The 21,326-nt window shown below is 27.0% G+C and overlaps 2 protein-coding genes across 4 annotated transcripts in view; one reads left to right on the forward strand and one right to left on the reverse strand.

Moving 5' to 3' along the window:
- LOC111690185 (organic cation transporter protein) overlaps positions 1-20,029 on the reverse strand; it is a 30,944-nt gene extending 10,915 nt beyond the window's left edge. Inside the window, exons 1-2 of one of the 2 annotated variants that reach the window (XM_046950820.1) lie at positions 19,900-20,029; positions 17,220-17,437 (exon numbers count right to left, since the gene is read on the reverse strand). In XM_046950820.1, coding sequence (XP_046806776.1) covers positions 17,220-17,367 — 148 coding nt within the window. In that variant the 5' untranslated portion in view covers positions 17,368-17,437; positions 19,900-20,029. Of the gene's footprint in view, positions 1-11,389; positions 11,620-17,219; positions 17,438-19,899 lie in introns of those variants that run through there. The other variant, XM_023452626.2, reaches the window with a different exon arrangement.
- Positions 1-21,326, forward strand: part of LOC111690192 (achaete-scute homolog 1) — a 55,297-nt gene that overhangs the window by 19,636 nt on the left and 14,335 nt on the right. For both annotated transcript variants that reach the window (XM_046950826.1, XM_046950825.1), the window contains exon 2: positions 807-1,222. The gene's annotated coding sequence lies outside the window, so the exon portion shown is untranslated. The remainder of the gene's footprint in view (positions 1-806; positions 1,223-21,326) is intronic.

The following is a 21,326-nucleotide window of genomic DNA, read 5'->3' on the forward strand; positions in this document are numbered from 1 at the left end:
GTTTCTAAACAAAGTCAATCACATTAAATCGGATTAAATCCGCATACACTTTGTAACAACAAACATTTTAGTGTTTCCTCTTGTCTCATTCACTCTTCCGCTCTCTTTAAATTTGGGGGGAGTGTGTGTTTGCCTGAGTTGGCGAATGTGTAAAAGTATGCGGTGTCTTTGTGTGTGCGTGTATAAAATACCAATTCAACAAACACGTGACCAATGATTTTATACACAATGCATTTTTTGTTGTCTTGTTAAGGTTTTTATTTTAGGTAAAACAGTAAAGAAGCGTGGATCTAATGTTTGTTCATTTTCTTTATCTTGAGAATGGAAAATTTCTTTGTTTTTCCCACTTAGAAGTTTCTTGTTGGATAAGTATGTTTAAATCTTGCAGACAAAGTTTAGTTAAGCTTTTAAGAGTTGTAATCATTGTGCTTAAAGTGTGTATTTGAATGTTTAAATGTATCTTATATTTGGCTTAAATTTTCTTATTTTTTAAATACATATATAAAAAACATAAAATGTATATACTGTTGTATTGTGTACAGGATTGGCCTGTACACAGACATGGCTAGATCGTCTTAAAATTTAATAAGGACCCAGAATATATATACCTTTGCGGATCTTTGACAATATCTTTTTTTTTGATGGTGGGTATAAAAATGAAATCTTTATAACTATAAATTATAGCCGAATGATCGATTTTTACTGTCTAACAAATATTGTTCATATTTAATATTATGTATAAAATCTCTATAATTTGTATGAAATTGTAAAATTAATGCTATATTTTTTCTTACATTTATTTGCAGGCAAATATACATACATACAGATGAACATACATATTGTGTATGTTAGTTTTGCTCAACGTCCGTTTTCATAATAAAAAAATGAAAATAGTTTTTTTCTTACATGTGCAAAATCTGGATAATTAATTATAAATTTAATGGCACCAGTAACAGCACGTCATACACAGACAGGCTTTGGTTAAACGGACACACAAATGCAGTCAGTTAAACAGGAAGTATGATTTAGTGCGTAAATAAAGGAAACATGTTGCACAAACACACTGCATGCATATATGCATAAAAAAAGACTTGTGTATATGTATGTACGGATGCAGGGAATAATATTTCAGATTGTGAACATAATGTGTGGTCTGTCGGAATATAAACTACTTGCCATGGTCATATGGCGACCATCACTGAAGGTCGGTTAAATTACATTGGTATGTACATTTATTTACTACTATATATTAACAAAATTACATTCTAACATAGGCTTTTGTACATATACATATATGCATAGTTCAGCTAAACTTTTTCATTTTAAACAATTTATTGATATACTATGAGTTTAAAAAAGTTAAAAGTTATAAATTGTTATACATTTGTATGTAGAGTTTGAAGAGTATTTTAAATATGTTTTTAATACATTGCAATTGTTGATTCCTGGGAAGTTAAATTATTTTTAACGCAGAAATATTTTAGTTATTAGTATTGTTTACAAAAAAAAAAAAGATCAGTGGTATTTTTTATAGCTAAATTGAAAGATGTCATAGTTTCTTGTTTTACGTTTGTAATTTTCACATTACGATTCATCTATGCCCGTCTGTTTGTCAGTATGTTTGTTCGAATGAATTTTCTAAAGACCCTAGATATTTCCTACATTAAAATCCTTCAATAATCGTTCAGGTATGTTCGAGACGTTTCCTATTTAAAATAATCAAATCAAACTAAAAATAAATCAAACTTGTTTACCTTAAATTAAAGTTATAAGGATAAAACGAAAAAAGTAAAATTTTCAATTTCCCTACAGGACATCCTAGGTATGGATGGTTATAATCCATTACCATGTTGTTAAATAATTCTGTGAATATTGGTGCAGTTTTGAGAAATTAAATAAAAAATACCAAAAAATTTCTTAAATAACGTTTTTATAAAAACCACAATATCTCGGAAACTATAGCTAACTATAGCTAAGGGTTCTATAGTTAAAACGAAAAGTCAACTTTTCGACTTTTTTCGACTATTCTTTTTTTTACTATTCTTTTACTTTTTTCGAGTTTTCCCACTATTTTAAAGGTTTTGACTTTTTTCCACTTTTTTAAAATTTTCGACTATTCGACTTTTTTTCGACAAAAAGTCGATTGTTTGATTATTCGATAGTCGATTTATAGCTAACCGGAAATTTTGATAACAATTTTTAAACTCATCGGGTGTAAATGAACAGGAATCAGCTATTTTTATTTAAAAGACATTTTCAGTGTTGTCTAGTGTAAATTAATCTTTAAGCTTCATTAATGGCTTATTTTTGGTTTATTAAATAGTTTTCCATACAAACTTGCTGCAATAAACCGTCAATATGAGTAATAGTCATTTATGAATATGTTTATTTTAGCACTGCAACATTACGTTTGCTACATCCCACAGCGCCAATTCTGTCTTAGGTTATCGTTAATAATCATTTATGTATTTATTTATTTAAAACTAAACTTTTTAGTACACGAAAATCCTTAAATTATTTTGAAGGTTATTGTGTTACATTAAAAATGCAATGAAACATTCCACAACACATTAAAATCTATTATAATGGTAGTGTCAATTATGGTTTTCAATTGAAGTTTTAAAATCGTGTTAAAGTAAAATATTTACTATAAATAAATCTATGCTTGTAACTTAAAATGTCACTTGCTGTTGAAAAATATTTCAACATAAAATAATTTTTTAATGTTTGGTTTTACCCTACACTTACAACTATGTATAATGCAGTCACACTAAAATATTTGCCAAAACATAAATCGAATGTACATACATAACTTCCCTAGCTCAGGAATAATTTTTATTTTAAAGCAGAGTTGTTGAAGCAGTTTTCTAATATTTAGAAAACTGGAAACCATTTTGACAGGCTTTTTAAATTCTTAAATATTTTGCAAACGTATACCGCATCCTATAGTTTGTTTCAACTGGCGACCAACAGAAATTGTTCTACTTATTTGTGTGTTATTTTTATTTTTTTTGTTTAATTGAGTCACGAATATTCAGTCATTGCACATTCCAGCACGGTTTAGTGTCATTTAATTTATTAATTTGTTTGTACACAACATGTTACAGAGTTTACAATGTAAAACTATTAATAGCACATAAAAGACAAATACCGAATGCTAATGCAAATCTAACAACTATTGGTCGCCATTAGAAATACATTGTACATGTAATAAACAATGAAGTGTTAGGAAAGAAAATCCACACCTTTTACTGCTTATTAATATTGCAGAATGATTTAGATTTTTCTCATTTTAATTTCCACTAATTAATCGCTAAAAATAAATGTGTGTTAAATTGTTTAAACTGATTAAGTATTTATTCTTTAATTTGCCTGCAAAAACCTATCAATATTCCACAACCCATTAGATCGTTTTCAATATTTGAACAATTTAATTGATTTTGCTAAAAATGCTCAGCATTTGTACAAATTTTGTGAAGAGGTGTATAAATAAAATCAGTTTAATTATTTATTTCCAACGTTATTTCTATTTTTCATTTACATACACATGTATTTAGTTTATTCCATCAATTAGTTAGTTTTTAATGTTTGGAATTTAATTTGGCGTTAATTCAAATTGACCATAAATTAAGCGATAAATTCGAATTGGGTACATGGATGAATTGTTATAAATATTTACATAAATAAAGCCAAAATACCAATTGAAACAATAAAACTATTGAAATATTATAGCAATTGTAATACAAACAGACGATAATTATATATTTTTGCGTCTACTTTGAAATTGAAAAAATTTTAACAATTAAATTAACGGTAATTTAGAATGTAACATTTAAAATACTAAGTATTTTAGTATTAATATTATGAATAAACAAAATTTACTATTTGTTAAAATTTTAAAATTATGAAAATTATTTCAATATACCGGTAATAATTTAAATAAAATCTACTTTGATTTTATAAAGAAATAAAAAAATACTCTACATTTCTAATTAAACTTGCAAAACTCTATTCTATTTTTTATATTTTAAAGTCTTATTGTCTGTTCGTCTGTCTGTCGGTCTGTCTGTCTGCAGTTGTAGGCGTTACAATTAATATGTTCTACATTTTCATCCAAGTACCAACTGTATTTATCTACGCAAATATTTCAATAAAACGTTTGTTTGTCTCATTGTATTGTTTTTGTTAATGTTTGTGTGCAAATCTGTAGGCAGTTTGAAATAAAAATGGAATATTTTCAAAAATCTGGCATTTTAAATTGCTTTTAGTTATATGAACTATTTAAAATTAAGTTCATAAATCAATTTAATATTTTCTATTGATCGTTTCCTATTTAATGATTAAAAATAGAATATTTTAATTTGTATGACTATCAATTGAATTTAATTTAATAGTGAATGATTGATCTCGACCATATTGCTAATTTACTATAACTCTGGTATAATCCAATAAAAGTCATTTGGAGAAGAAGATTCATATAGTAGAGGTAAATATGTATCTCATTTTAATTGAATTTTTTATGTAATATTCGTTGATTGTCAACCAAATGAACTGATATTTAAGATCGCTATACTCTGGAATCGATGGACCCGATGTTTTATAGTGAAATTGTATCATAAATGAGACTCGTTTTTGAGACAATTGTACATTAGATACTTTAGTCTCCATTACATCAATTTCGCTATATCACCGTCATTGAATGACTCAATTTTTAATTGTGTCACTAATGAGGCTCATTTTTGAGATATACCTACGTAAAGACCCACATTCATCTCATAGCTACGGCCAATGATTATTTATTCGGCGAAATGTAGTTTCAAAGGGAAGACTCCACTTGCCATAAGGCGAACACAAACATAAAATTATTGAAATCAAATTTTTAATATTTTAATTATTTCCTAATGCATCACCTACAGTCTCTAGTTACTTTTCTTTCAGTGCCAAAATTGTTCATGTTATTCGGGATATTTGGCAACGCTAAAAAATTTTCCAAAATTGGATATTCAGAATGTTCTTCGTCAATAACGGGCTAAACGGCTGAAATCAGGATTGGGGGTTAATAATTTAATTTTCAATTACATTTAAAGTAATTGTAATTGAAACTTTCCCAATTACAATTATTTGTAATTCAAATTACAATTACTTGTAATTCGGGATTTCAGGTTTTGCTAATTACAATTACTTGAAAAAGTAATTGAATAATGTACAATTACAATTACTTGTAATTGTGAATGTTGTTCCTTATAATAACAGAATTATAGGCTCAAAAGTTCTTTCTTGTCAAAAGAAAAGTATGAGTCCACATGGTATACATCGACATACAAACAAGCAAACAGACGAACGGAGGGACAAACTGGGTGATTCTGAGCCAATTAGAATACTTTGAGGTGGGTGTAGGACCAATATTTCTGGTTGTTACAAACATCATCACAAACGCAAACTAATAACAAGTGGAAATTGTAAATGTTTCAGAAACGTAATACTTTCATTGATTGATACAAATAGATATGTGACCTTAGAACGACAAAGAATTTAATATTTCATTCATATTTTATGTCAAAAATAGTTTGGACTGCCGGTTGTGTAGACAAAGTAATTGAAAATATTAATAATCTCTTTTTCTCTTATTTGTGTTTAAAAAACAATAAAAATAGTTTATATTTATCCATTAGATACAAGTCAATATTATTTCAAAGCAAAAGACACACAACTGCGGACAATACTTGCAGCACTGACATTAACAATTGAAATGAAACAAATATTAATTTACAAATACTTATAAGTTATAACAAAATGCACAGAATACACTTTAAAAATGTTTAATTTATAAAATTTTTTCGCAATTAAAGAGATCGCATTTTTCTTTTTTGTTTTTTAATGCAAAATTAGCTTAGGAATACTAATTTCATTTGATACAATGTTTCGAAAGTTAAAATAATTTAATTGATTGCATACATTTACTAAGTTCAAAGTGTTTGCTTAATTAATTATCAAATAATTTTAAATTTATTCTTATCAGATCTGTTAATCGATGATGAGTTTAAGCTTTATACAATTTGTGATTTACATTCAAAATAATTGCTTCTCATACTTTTTTTAAATTAGTAAAAACTGCTTGGAAATGTAGATAATTTTTAATTGTTTTTAAAAGTACTTTTTAAAAATACTACAACTCTCATAATTTACAAACTTTCATTGCATTTTATCATTATTAATGAAATTTTTCTAAAAAAATTAAATCCCTAAACTGGTACCAACAGTTTAACTGCACCAACTACGTTGTATTTAAACATTATTTTTTAAATTTTGTTTAAATTAACTTTTTGTTGCCGTATAACGGGTTGAAAACGAAAATCTATTTAATTTATTTCATTAAGATTTTATTCAAGATTAATAATGTTTATACGTACTTTGTCACATTGAATTAAAGTGAATTTTATTTAAAATTAATCAAGCGATTTCTTTGCCTGTGTTCATCTTGAACTTGCTTAATAATAACAATTCATATTACTGCTACTATTATATCATGTTGTTTGGTGCCAATGATTAATATTAATTAAACTTTTATATTCACACAATACAATATGAAAAATGTACAGAGAAACATACATACATACGTATGTATATAATAATCATGCGGAAAATAATCAAATAAATTCATATGTATGAACATGAAACAGAGTTTCTTAATCGTTTTAGGGGGTGGAGAAAAGTTCTTAGCAAATAGTTTTATATTGTTATAAAAATAAAAATTTAGAATTGAAAAACACAACATTTTAAATTTAAGATGGGTTGTATATCACAAAAATTTGCAAGAGTTAGAGTTTTTAAAAATGGATTTTTAAGATTTGTTAATAGTGGGCGTGACATCTTTCATATGATGTAAATACTTTAATTCGTATGCCAGGATAATTATAACATCTAAAAATCTCAAATTATTTTGTAGTGGCAATATGAATATTTGTAACAAAAATTTGTGGATAAGCAAGATTGGGCGTGGCATTTTCTACATAAGTTATTTAGTAAAAGGCGCATACATTGGAAACTGCAACAAACAGAGTCTAGTAATGTCGTATAAAAAAATTTAACATTAGTATCAATATGTCTATTTATAATGAGAATGAGATCACGTTTAATCCTCAAATTATGTACTAATAATTTAATTATTAGAACAAAAATTAGAGGAAAAACAAGAGTGGGCGTGGCATTTCCTATATAAAACAAGTAAGCGTTTTATACTACTGCTGAATGCTCTCCTTTAAACATTAGGTTGATGTTATAATGAGATTTTGGCTTGTAAGAAACTTAACTCTGTGTATCGAATTGCATACCATTTTAAGCTAGTAATGTGCTTTGAAGTCAATTTCTGAAGGGGGCCTTATATGGGGTTATGGTCAATTATGGTCCGATTCTCATAAAATTAGAGATTCTCATAAAGTAGAGAGAAACTTACTTGTGATGAATTTCATAGTTTTAATCGTATTTTAAAGCCAGTAATGGATGTTAAAGTCATTTTATGGAGGAGACCATATATGAGGTTTAGGATCAATAATGGATCGATCCTCAGAAAATTTGCAAAGAGATTTCGACCCATATCAGACTTCTTTATGTCGAATTTCATCGCTGTACTCGCATTTTTAAAGCAGTTATGACTGTTAAAACTGTTTTTCGTGGGACCACTTGTATGAGGGCTATATGAAAACGTGGACCGATATTTTCAATACCGAACCTTTAGGGAATATATGTTTAAAAATTCAGCCCTCTAGTTATTTTCGTTTGGGCTTTACCATGCTTTCAACAGACAGACAAACAGATGGACGGACATACCTAGCCAGGTATCGTCTTAGAATTAAATAAGCACCCAGAATATTTATACTTCGATGTGTTACAAACAAAATGACAGAATGAATATACTTCCATTTTACATAAAAGCAGAAAAATTTATATATTTTAGAAAGTACAACAAATAGCATAGTAGCAAAATGCTCATCCTTTTGTACAAATAAAGTAAATGCTTTGATAGTATTGCATATACATTAAACAATTAAATTAATTAAAAATTATTTTCAAATTGATTCAAAGAGAAAGAATTTTATTTTTTTATATTTTTTATTTAATAAAAATTCTCATTGATATTTGGCGTTAATGTATATTTTATAATAAATTATTTAATATGTTTCCAGTTTTTTATGTTTTGCTTAAACTTGTTTAAACCAAACAATTGTGTGAATATTTAAAAAAAACACTGTGTTTTAAAGGAATCTTAAAATGCTTACCAGATTATAAGTATTATTTATAATTATACTTTATTTCGAATTTAAAAAAAAAATACTTTAAAAATTTCGTATAAGTATCCGCATACGTTATTGCAAAGGTGTATAAGGCAATTTTATTTAAAATGAATTTACATATTTATTATACATTTTTTTTATTATAAATTTAAACAATAAGAAAACAGTTACAAAAAAACATTAAGAAAGTAAAAATAAATTGGAATGATTTTTTTGAAATAGTGTTTACTCATATTTCAATTAATATTTGAACAGTTACCTTTCAATGATAAATGTTTAAAACTAAATCAAGAACATTTTATTAAATATTAAAAAACTCAATTTAACAATTTCATTGGAATTTAACTCCAAAATAAAAATTTAACAGAATCGATTCTTTGAAAAATCATTAAAAGAAATATTTCAACAATATTTAGCCCTCCTAAATGGTTTTTCCAGTGACATTGACATGTTTATATGAATGTATGAAAGAGGTCCTATTTTATTCCTTTGTCCTACATATCTCTTTGCATTTGAAAACTCTTCGAGTGTAGTTTCTGTATGTCGGTTTATGTTTGTATTTCATTCAATCTTATGCTCCGAAGCACCAACTACAAACCAACTCAAAAAGAAACAAAACAAAGCAGACACCAGACCTCTGGAGAGGTAAATAAACAAAAAAAGCAAAAATGAAAAAAAACAACAAAACTATAGACAACATGTTGCCAATGTCCTTGGGGAAAATTATAATTATGTGAATTTTATGTAAAAACAAGAAGAAAAAAACAGCATGAAAGAAAATCAAAAAAAAAAAAAAAAAACAATGAAAAAGGAAAATAAAAGATTTACAATATCACTACTACTACAACAACTACGTATTAGTATGGTTTCAAAAAATAAATAAAAAAAATCCTTAATTTTTCACTATATTTTATCCCGTTCAATGTCCCATCAAAAAAATATACCGATCTGTCATTTGAAATATCATCACCTTTTGAAACTGATGAATGTTTTAGAAAAACTTTTGCATTCAACTTCAGGACCATCAACAATCAATTTTAGCGCATCATCATCATAGTAAAGGAATCTAAAGTAAAACATACACCAAAGTTAGGATCCTTAACAAAAAGTCCAATATATTTCTATTTTAAAATAGTCACATTGATAGTGTGATAACGTCCATCTTCCAAAGAAACTATTCTTAAGTCTAAAAATCTATTCCAAAGTTGTAATTAACGGGCCTTAGTGTAAGCTTAAAACAAATATTTTTGAATTAAAAGAATAAATTCTAACAAATGAAACCATCCTAATGGGTGTGTGTGTAGATAGGAGTGTAAGAGTTTGTTTAATACTTACATGATAACAACAAAAAAAGAAAACTTGAAAAATACTTTTTCTCTATTTGCAAGTGTATAAGTTTATATGGGTGAATGTGTATTTGTTATTATTTTTATTTTTATTGTTGTCAATGTTCTTGCAATGATTGCAGATGAAGAGTAGTATGAAGAAAATGCCAAGGAAGTACTTTTTAAACAAAATTATTGATGCAAAGGATAAGATAAGTTGAAAAATACATACACATGTAAAATTTTTTAAAAAAATCATAAATAGAAATAAAAATTTGAAAAAGAATATTTTTTTAGTTTAATTTCTTAATATAAATTGAGATAGATCAGAAAAACTAAATAACTAGTAATTCAAACTTAGATTTATAATTACATATGTATATTAGATAATAAATAATAACCTAGATTATCAGCTTATTTTTATTATTGCATATTTACAATTTAAAATAGACCATCATTCATTTGAAAAGTTATCCGTTTAGTTAGTTTTGTATGCAATATTTGTATTAATTTAAATATTAATAAAAAAATAAACTATAATTTCAAAAAGTCATTGGATTAACTAGTTATAAATATGCAAAATTTCTGCTAAAATTTTAATTAATCATAATCGACAAACTGGAAAATGCACTCAAACAAATTGTCGAATGATATGGATCAGATAGAAACAAACAAACAAACAATAAAACTAACCAACTTGAAACAAAAATCTTCTAATTATAAATAAAACTCTGTAGGTTTTTAATTATTTATAAAGGTTCACATGCTGTTAGACTTGCATTACACTGCATTACACACACACAGCACTTTGTATTTAATTTGTATTTGGCATTAATTATTAAGTCGAGAATCTCCTCCCTTAATGAAAAGCAAATGAATGAATAAATGCTTCACTCTAACAAATAAATGGAAAATACTAAAGTTGCATACATTTTCATATTCACATAGTTAAATACATTCAAACGTTCAAGCACACACTTGTGATATTAAAATAAATACAACATACATATGCATACAGACATACATATTATACCAACTACTGGTTATTTCAATATGTTGTACTAAATGCCATAGAGAAGATACAATATTGCTCATACGTCATGGTTGCCCAACAATTAAACATTTCAACTCTTCATTAACATCTTTAAATTTGTATTTATTAATTTTTAATTCTACTAAAACTTTTGAGTGTTTAGATAAATATTTATTTATCTTGAAGTATAAATAAATAAATTAAAACGAAATACAGCAACTGTTACTTAAATCAAGAAAATAAATAAATAAACGACAACAAAGTTATTAATATAAAGATTTGTCTATAACAAAATCATCGTGCGAAAAATTAAGGCTAAACAATAAAAACAATAACAGAAATTAAAAAAAATAAAACAAAAACAATAAAAAACACCAAAAAGCACTAAACAATATTTAAACAAAAGTGTGTATGTTTTTCTTTTATTTATATTGTTGTTGTTGCTGTTTGAGTTGTTATTGCCTGTGATACTATACATATGTATTTATATTAAAATGAAATGAAAAAGGAAAATCTATACATCTCTTTTTTTGGTTTCTGATATAAACTAATATATGATGTGTGTTTGTTACTTTACTTTTTTCAAAACTTTATTTTGATAAAAGATTTTCTTTGTATTTGCAAATTAATCGAAATCCCACTTATTCAGATTTCCATTATTTCATTTTTATATTCAAATGCCAAGAAATGTCAAAGTAAATGGGAAAAAAACTTAAGAAGAAACACTTTGTTTTTATTACCGGAAAAACTGTATAAATTTTAGCGCGTCAATTTATCTTTCGTTTTGTATCTTTTTGGTAAATTATGCGTTTGGTTTTTCTTTTTTTTTTTTTTTTGCTTTTAATCACCAATATTCGTTCGAATTCGTTTTTTTGTTTTTGTGCTTGATGTGTTGTGGTATTTTATATTTCAATATAAATTTAGCAATTTTTATTTCTTTTTGTCGATGTTGTTCACACATTAGAGTCCCGAGAGAAACTGAGAACTCAGATGTGCTGCAAAGTACTTTTATGCGTTGTACTATGCCTGACTGACTGGCTGGCTGGCTGGCTGTTTGTTTGGTTGGCATCGAAAGCAGCACAACACAGCGCCAACAGCGAAGCTTTTGGAGCAACAAACAGCAACAATAACAACATCTCATAGTTAAATACTTATACATGACAGGCAGCAATACACTCTTTTTGCTCCAACACAAACATCATCATCATCGCCATCATCGGCAGCATCATTATTTTTAGCATCATCAATATGATGAAGTTTTGTTGGAGAGAAAATGAGAGAAATTTTAAGTCCCAAAGTACTTGAACAGAATAATTTCAATGGTGATAACAATGTTGATTGTTTTTGTTATTGTGGTTAATTTGGGGGACACTTAACTTAGTTTTGTTCTTAATTTACTTTTACTTTCGTATTTTATGATTATTGCCATTATGTCCAAGAGTTATTATTCTAAAGGGCAATTAAAGCGACACATAATTATAAGACATTGTATCTTCTTTTATAAGGAATTGGTATTTTCTGCAAATGCTAAAATTCTAGACATGTGCGTGTTAAAGTAGTGTTTTCCAAATTTCCATTTTCGGATCTCTTTAACTTAATTTTTTGACAATTATTTAGCCTGTTTTAAACGTCCTAAACACAACAAAATTCTTGTCTCTTGAACTGATTAGGAACAAATATTTATCTTTCTAAATATCTCTTATTTCTTATGATAAACGTCAAACATAAGTTTAGTTAAATAAAACAGGCAATTAAAATGTTTTTAATGTTTGTTAAACTAAAAGAGCAAGATGCTAAGAATTTTTTTCTAAGTGTATTTTTCTGCTAGTACAACAGGCGGTTGATTGTTAAATTTCACATAAATCTCAAATCGGAGAGAAATTTACTATACATAAACACAGCTAAACAGCTTCACACACACATACAAAATACGAATACTTTCTGCTCTCTTCAGCCTCCAAATGAAAAATTTCTCTTAACTTGTGAGTTTTTCTATGAAAATTAAAAATTTCTCTTACAAACGTTTTTGTTGTGATTGTATGAGCTTGTTTACTTGTTATTCTCATTAGACAAGATGCGATGATAAGCCAATTTAAATTGGCAGTATACTAATTTAATTTGTTTAGCTGTTGCATATCGGAATTCCTACTGATTAGCGCCATGTCCGCTGTTAATTTGAGAGAATACCGGCATTTTCAACAACTTATTGCATGATGTAGAAAATGTACGAAAATAAAAAAAAAAACAAAATAGAAAGACAAAAAACAACTACGACTACGTAAAACGTCATAAAACATGAGATGAAAAAATGTTGCTGCATTTATTTAGTTGTCCCTCAATTACATTTGATGTGTCGTCGTCTATCTCAACATGTGTTTTCAACTGAGCAGATGTTTAAATCAAAATTACTTAAGCAAACAAACAAGTTTATTTTTTTTTTGTTTCGGTTTTAATTGTCAATGTGCGTTTCTCACGTTTGTGTGGGTGGATGTTTGCAGAAACATTAAATGGTTACTGATAATAAAATTGTGAATTAAAAATATTTGCCAAAGGAAAACTATATATTTTTCTACTTGCTTCGATTTTATTTATTTTTAATCATGTTACGGTCATTGCTTTTTAACCTATCTTTAATATATATACAAACATACATAATACTTGTATACAGAAACAGTTGTTTTTTCCGTTTGTGTTTTAATCATTTTAACCACAAAGGTTGCAAGTAGTTATTAGTGGAGCAATAAAAAATGACCTTTAAATTCATGGTCATTATAAATATGCATATAAAAATGCATTTATGTATTTTTTTTACAATAAAAGATTAATAAATGTGTGTGTTGCTATAAATTCTATAATATTTTATCAGTTGTATAATTTTCTTTTTTGAAGGCGTATGAGTGTTGTGGAATGTAAGCTTGTTAGGTCAAAGTAGTAAATGTTGCGTATGAGTGTTATTTAATTTAATCAAAATTAAAAATTACGCATACACCCTAGTTTAAGTGCTGAGATTAAACACCTTAGTTTAAGTGCTGAGATTAAATTTTTAGATATTGTAAAAAATCATATTTAAATGAAAAAACTAATCTGTAAAAAAATAAACAAATAAATGAAGAAATTATTTATTAAATATTATTGTAATATGCAGTCATATGTAAGGTTTTATGCAGCATTTTAATGTAATCCAATCTTTATGTTTAGAATGGATATGACTAGATTTGTAATTGCTAACAGCCATATATGGTTTGAGGGTCTACGAGTTAACTAACTTCAAGTCTTACAATGGGCTTCCCAAAATTTGCGCCTAATTCGAATTGATTTCATAACCACCATTTTTATCCCCTTGAAAATATTATTTATTAAGTTTTAAAAACAGATTTATAAATCCGGTCTTTATACATAATGATTTTTTTATTATTCATTCTTAATGCAGCTTGACTCAGTAAAAACTTAATCAATATTACGATTGTTAAAGGTCTCTTTTTAGATTTTATCATTAATTTACTAACCCAAAACTATTTTGTCCGGAAAAATAAACACCGTTCCTTATACTTTATATTTTCTTATTACAAATATTGTCAAGAAATATAAATATAACAACAAAATAACTATAATCTTTTTAATATTTCAATGACTTGTTTTGTGTCAAATCACGTTTTATTTTCGTGGCTTCCCATTAAATTAGTAAAAACGAAACAAACACAATAACAATATAAATGCAAAAAATTTTAAAAATAGCTAAAATGTAAAAAATACTTAATTGTACATCTGTTTTATCTACAACAATTTAATTTTGGCCAGAAATAATATAGAAGGAATAAATTCTTTTAAATAACTGTTAAATAATATAATTTTAATGTGTCACTATATCTGCAAAACAATGTATTCAACACCCTCAACAAAAAAAATATACATATAAAAATTAATGAACAAATGTAGATTAATATGAATGTATGAATACTTGTGTGTATGTGTGTGTGATTATTTGTGGATGTAGTGGTTATCTGCTCGGACATAAAACCAACAGTCGCTGACCGTATTATTGTCTCAAATGGATTATTATTATTGTTGTTATTATGATTATTATTGTTATTGGTGTTGTTGTTATTGTCATTGTTGTTGTTGCTATTTGTTGTGTATAAAAAAGTAATTGATTAAATTGAATTTAAGTGGTGATGAAGATGATTGAAATGTGATGCGATACAACAAAATGGGATGGAATGAAATATAATGAATGATGACTTTGCTGGTTGATTGTTTGAATGAATGGATGGATGATTGTTGAGATGTTTACAACTGATGCCGGTTGATTGTGAATTTGTTGGGGTAGTACATGCACTCATACATTTTGTTGTTGATCTTGTTGTGGTCAATTTGATGTAATAAAACAAAATCAAATAATATCATATTTATTTAGTTGTTTTTGTTTTTTTATCTTTGTCATTGTTCTTAACATAAACACGAAGATTAGCATTGAGAGATACAACGACAAATATTCAAATGTATGTAATTTCCAACAATAACAATATTAAATTGTATGAGTAATAGTGCAAACATGTATACATAAATACTTGGATTGATATTAGCATTAAATATTAAAGAACTATTTACTATAAGATTATTTATGTGTGAAAGCTTATTCAACAATGACATATAATTACACCCTACACCATGTTCATAGTTATGTACAACATAGTTTCAACTCATTTGCTTTAATACAAAATTGTCAAAAATTACAGCTAAAGTAAAGTAACTTCCTTAAAAAAATGTCTCATACATAAGTAAAACATTTATTTGGTGATTTTACAAGTTCAAGCGAATCAAGGCGAATTTAATAAAAAAAATGTTTACAAGAACTTACATTAATCAAGCATCATTTCACTAATAACGACATCCTTCGTTTTAAATTAATAAATTAAAGACAAATTTGTGTATGTTCATATCTTGAAGAAAATACAAGTGTTAAACTTTAAATATTACATATATATGATGAAAAGAACTAACATTGCATAAAGTAGAGTTTTAATATCTTTAGTTTATTAATTCAATTTTATAGCACTTGACAAAAACTTAATCAAATTTTCGTTAAAATAAATAGACTAAATTTATTATCACCACTTAAGATTTCTTTAGTTTTACCGTATATTAACTATTTATTGTTTAAATCAATGACCTTGAATTAATAGTGTATTTAAAGACAATAATGTTTGTTGAATTTTAATAAATTTTGTTTATTTAAAAAGTTTGTTATTTTTATATTTTTAAACATTAAATTTAAATTAAATTCGGCTACGCCGATTTTTATATATATATACCCATCACCATAGCTTGATTAGAAAAGTTTGCACTTTGTTGTTGTTTTCTTGCATCTGCATTCTGCAAAGGTTGTATGAATTTTTCTCATGTTTACTGGAATTATTAAAGATTTAGATATCGTAGATATATGGAGACATACAGACCAACATATCCAAATCGGCTTCACTATATATAAGGAATCAAAATAGCATTATTTTTTTAACGGAATGACAAACTTGTATATATTCTTCTCACCCCAGGGGTAATCTTTGTGTGATTGCAATCCCGGAGAAAAATACCTTTAGTCTGCCGTGACTGGTGATGGTATTAAACTGCTGATGATCAAATGTATCCTCGGCCTTTTATTGGAATAAACAGATGCCCTACAGATTCTTTCGGAATCCACGTAGTGGCTGTGGTTTAAACCCAAATTCTCTAGAATATAATGTCGGTTAAAGGACTGATGCACGGTGAAATATATAATTCGGTATAAGTTTGGTGCTGTTGCTGTGACAATAGATACCCCACAGAGGAGTGACTTTGAAACTAAGCGTTGGAAATGAGTTAGTGTTAAGTGTATTTGATACTGGATGAATGTAGGGGTATACGGATCTGACTCGCCGTTGAATTGTGAATGATAAAAAGTACAAGTGATACCACTCTCTTAGTAAGAACAAAGTCTTCAGCTAATTTGATACATTCGACATATTCGGGCCATCTCATCTGTATGGCAGTAAACAAATGTTTTTGTGATGTTTTTACAACTAGGAAGTTAAGCAACGGGATAGCAATGGTCAGAGATTAGATAGCTCGAGTACTTAAGTATAACAATCGTTTTAGGTGCAACATTTCAGATATTTCTACTCAAATTTATTCGCAAATATATTTTGAAATATAAATTTATAATCAAGTACAAAAATTTAACTTCAAAAACAATGTCCAAATATTAAACAAGCTTAGGTCCACGACACATGCAAACAGAACCAGCTTTCAGTCAAAAATTCTAAACAGGTTATCGTATAAATAAAAACCAAATTTTGCGCTTAATAAAATAATTCAAGAAACGTGCCAATAGGAACGAACGACACATTCGTGTTTTGCATAACAATCAATATTAAATTTAAATCAAGTTTAAATGCAAGAGGAGATTTTGGAAAAAAAAAACATTTTAAATTTCTTTAGTAGTTTTATATATTAATAAATTCTAAACATATAATTATAAATTTTGCATTAATTAGCAAAAAAATAAAAAAACTATTCAATTTAAATTATACTCACTTGATTTGCTATTATCTTTATAATTTGGAAATTCAGCATTTGGCATAATACGTATTTGTGTTGATCCTGCCAAAAGTTCAACAACCTCCTCATCGCCATCGTCATTTTGCACATTTTTATGATCAAATTTATGATGTTTCATTGACATTTTTTATTATTATTTTATATACTTTTATACACAAATTTGTGTCTGGTGTATTTTTATTTTATTTTCTTTTCTATTTTTAAAAATTAATTACAATGAATGAAATGCATTTATTTATTTTTTAATGGCACTATTTTTTTTCATTCGATTTGTTTTGTTTTCTTTGAGTTAATAATATTAAATAATAATTTTTTGATTTAGTATTTTTAGAGATTAAATTAAAATTATATATAAATACAATAACAGCAATAATTATTTTATTTATCTTTTTAATTATTTAATTTATTATCAATGGCGCTAGATTATTATTTATTGTAGTATTTTTTTTTTTGTTTTGTTAATTATAACAACAACAATTAATCACAATATTCCCTCATGCTTTTACCTTCATTCGTGATTTAGTTTGTATTTATATATATATTTTTAATAGTTTATATTTTATTTGTGTTTTTTGTCGTTATATATTTTTTTTTGATTTCTTATCTTCTTTATAGTAAAAAACAAAAACAATAACAAGATTATTAATGTCGTTGCTTTAAATAAATTGCAATTTTAAACCACGTTTTTAATTATTTATTTATAATTTGTCATTTTTATATTAATCTTTCTAATATTTTTGTGTATGTAGTTGATTTTCTTAATTTCCTTTTTTTAACAATTAATTAATTATGGAAATTATTTTTTGTTTTTCATTTAAAACTTTTTTGTAATTAAAATTTATTTGCGATTTCTCTTAAAAAACCTTAAAAAATTTTTATTTTAATTTGGCAAATTTTGTATTTTCTGTCAGAATAATTGTGCCGTTTCTATACTCTTCGCCAATATGATTTCAAATGTTTTGATTAGAGAAGAAATGGCCCAAAATACTTCCCGGTTTTTGTTGGTTTTTAATGTAGTGTATGTATGTGTGTGAGTGAGATTTATTTTATTTTATGTTTTCGTTTTTTTTATATTTATTTTCTGATATAATACATTGTGGTATATTTTTATGTACGAAGGCAATCTAAAAAGTTATTTCTAAATCATTTGGCACATTTGTTATTAAAACAATTTCACTAGCAATACTATGATCCTTACAATTTTGATTCGCCAGTACATAGATAGAGGAATTTCTGCAAACTGATTGCTACACAGATTAGTATGAATAATTTAGAAATCTATTTATATCGTTTTAAATGTAAGAGTGTATTCTACTTTATTGGTTTCAGACCAAGAGGTAATATAATGCTACGTATACACGGTAGTTAGATCTTACAACGTTGGGAGTAAAATGTGCAGAAAATGTCTAATAACAGTGTCAACTTACAAATTTTGTCTTGCAATATTGTCAGTAATGCTTTTTCTAACATGTTGCAAAAAAATTGTAAGTTCGGACGATTGTTAGGCATTTTCTGAACATTTTGACAACGTTGTAAGATCTGACAACAGTGTATCACGACACAGTTTGGCAGTTTGAAGGCATTAGTATTAGGAAGCAAGAGGTGAAATTATTGGACCGTCGCAAAGTAAAAGCATTTGCCAAAGTTGCTACCATTAATTAAAATTTAAACTTAAGTGTTTAAAGGCGATCAGAAACCGTCTTAGTTCTATGGTTAGAACTATTCTATATATGTATGTATATAAAAATTAATGTGTGTTTGTTTGAACTTTATAGACGGCTGAAACGTTTTTCTTCAGAAGGAACTATAGGCTACCTTTTCTTTTGGAATTTCAAGTGGGGGAGGTGTCACGCCTACATAAAAAATTGTATATCGGGAAGCCTATAGGGTAGCAAAGCGCACTGGGTATATCTTGTGGTTAATAAGTATTTTTTTTTACTACCAAACTAAAAGATTTTAAAGTTAATATTTATTTAAAAATTGAACTTGTTTAAACCGATTAAGTAGTTCAAGCGAAGACTACTGTCATCTATATCATTGAGAAAGAAAATAAAATTAATTCCATTTTGTCCACAACATTTTATAAATTAGAACTGCCAAAATATTTATTGATTTTTTGTTTCAGCCAATAAGGAAATCTAAAGATTGACTTCGTATTTATTATAAAAAAACAATCAAAAATCAGTATCGTATGTTTCTTTAAATCAATGAATGTTGCGCTTTCATAAAATTTTATTTGTTGACACCTTTTCTCTGTTATTTTTGTTTTTATTTCAATATTTAATTTGTATCAAACCACAACAGTTACATTATTAGTAGTGGACCTTGCACGTGCCCGCGTTAATAGAAAAGAAAACCCTTGTTTTTTGGTTTCGGTCCGTGCACTTGATTTAACTTGTGTACGAAATGTTGGCGTTTGATTTTTTATTTTTTGCAATCTAATAGATGAACCGATTTGTTCAATATTTTTACAACAATTTATTTGTTGTTTAGTTCGTTAAAATAGTTGACACTGGCAATAAACGTCCGCAACCGCTGTTTTAAGATTCAAAACTGAACTGAGAAAATGTAGACCATAAATGATATTGTCCATTCCAGCCGTTGGATATTTGTTTGCTTATTTTTTTCGCATACAAATTGTACACAATTTACATACATTCATACTTATTGTGCATACATTGTGTTTTTCGTTTTTATTTTTTTATTATTTTTTTAATTTTGTTTTCGATTTGTGTTTAAGCTTGTGCTTGATAAGCGTTCACCAAAATAGTCGCACGGTAAGCTTCATTAGCTGCTGCTGCTAAAACTCAAATGTGTTAAACAAATGAATGAGAACACTCTTTCGCGTTTAACCAGCCTTTAAAATTTGTTTTAGAATTATATATGCATACATACATCCATACGTACAAACATTACTTGAACATCTATGCATACGTAGTATATATTTTAATTTTTTTATTTATTATTATTTTTGGACCATATACTTTACACTGATAAAAAACATTGTTTAAAATATTCAATATACTCTACACCACTATAGATGAGAGGGTATACCGAAGTATACCAAACGGCTCATAAAAACTTTTTGAGTCGGTTTAGCTGGGACCGTCCGTCTGTGTGGCCATGTTAACTTTATGCGCACGCTACAGGTAGTAATATTCAATATAATTTGATCAAATTCAGCACATATTCCTCTTTTGACCCAAGGACAAAACCTGTGGAAAATGGTTATATTCATACAACTATGCCCCGCGATAAGCTTATGAATATGTTTAATATTCTTGTATCGCTTCAAAAATTGCAAAACAAGTGACCCAACTTAAAAAATCATAATTACGTTAAATGTTTTGTTATGTCAACAACAATCAGCGAAAGTTATTTTTATAGGACTTTAAACTTTACTAGTGATTTATGTAATGATCGGTCTTCATTTGAATCTAGCTCCCAAACAAACTCCCATTCAGAAAATGACTTGAAGGTCAAAATTCACTTATAAACACTAATAACACGATTAAATTCTACATAAATAACTTTGGAATTCCTCTACCAAAATATTGAAGGATAGGCTCATATTTACCTCTACTCCACTATGAGCCCTCTTGTAAAATATGCATTGATAATCTCATTTCTCTCAATGTATAATTTTTGTACTCGATAACTCGTACTAGAGTGTAAGTGTCTATGAACATCTGTACAAACTTGTCGTGTCCCCTGTTTACATACTATTTTGAATTTCTATAGGAGACATCGGTTGTTTTTAGCATTTTACGTTTGAGCAGTAAACTCACATACTCACATGCACTACAAAGCAATTCTCTGTTATAATTTATAAAATTTAAATTACATTTTCTGTTCTTTTTGTATTTGTTGTTAGTGCTGCACTAAAAAACAATTGGATTCTTCGAAAAGTGTTAAAAACAGCAATAACAAAATAATTGTCTTATTTGGCCAAATAAGAAATTCAAAGAGTATGACTGGCATTTTTATAGAAACGTTTAATTATTTTATGCTTCTTGTGTCGAAGAAGCTTAAATTTGTATTATAATTTCTAATCACATATCATTATGGAATACTATGATAACA

This window comes from Lucilia cuprina, chromosome 4 (assembly GCF_022045245.1).
Source record: "Lucilia cuprina isolate Lc7/37 chromosome 4, ASM2204524v1, whole genome shotgun sequence".
NCBI lineage: Eukaryota > Metazoa > Arthropoda > Insecta > Diptera > Calliphoridae > Lucilia > Lucilia cuprina.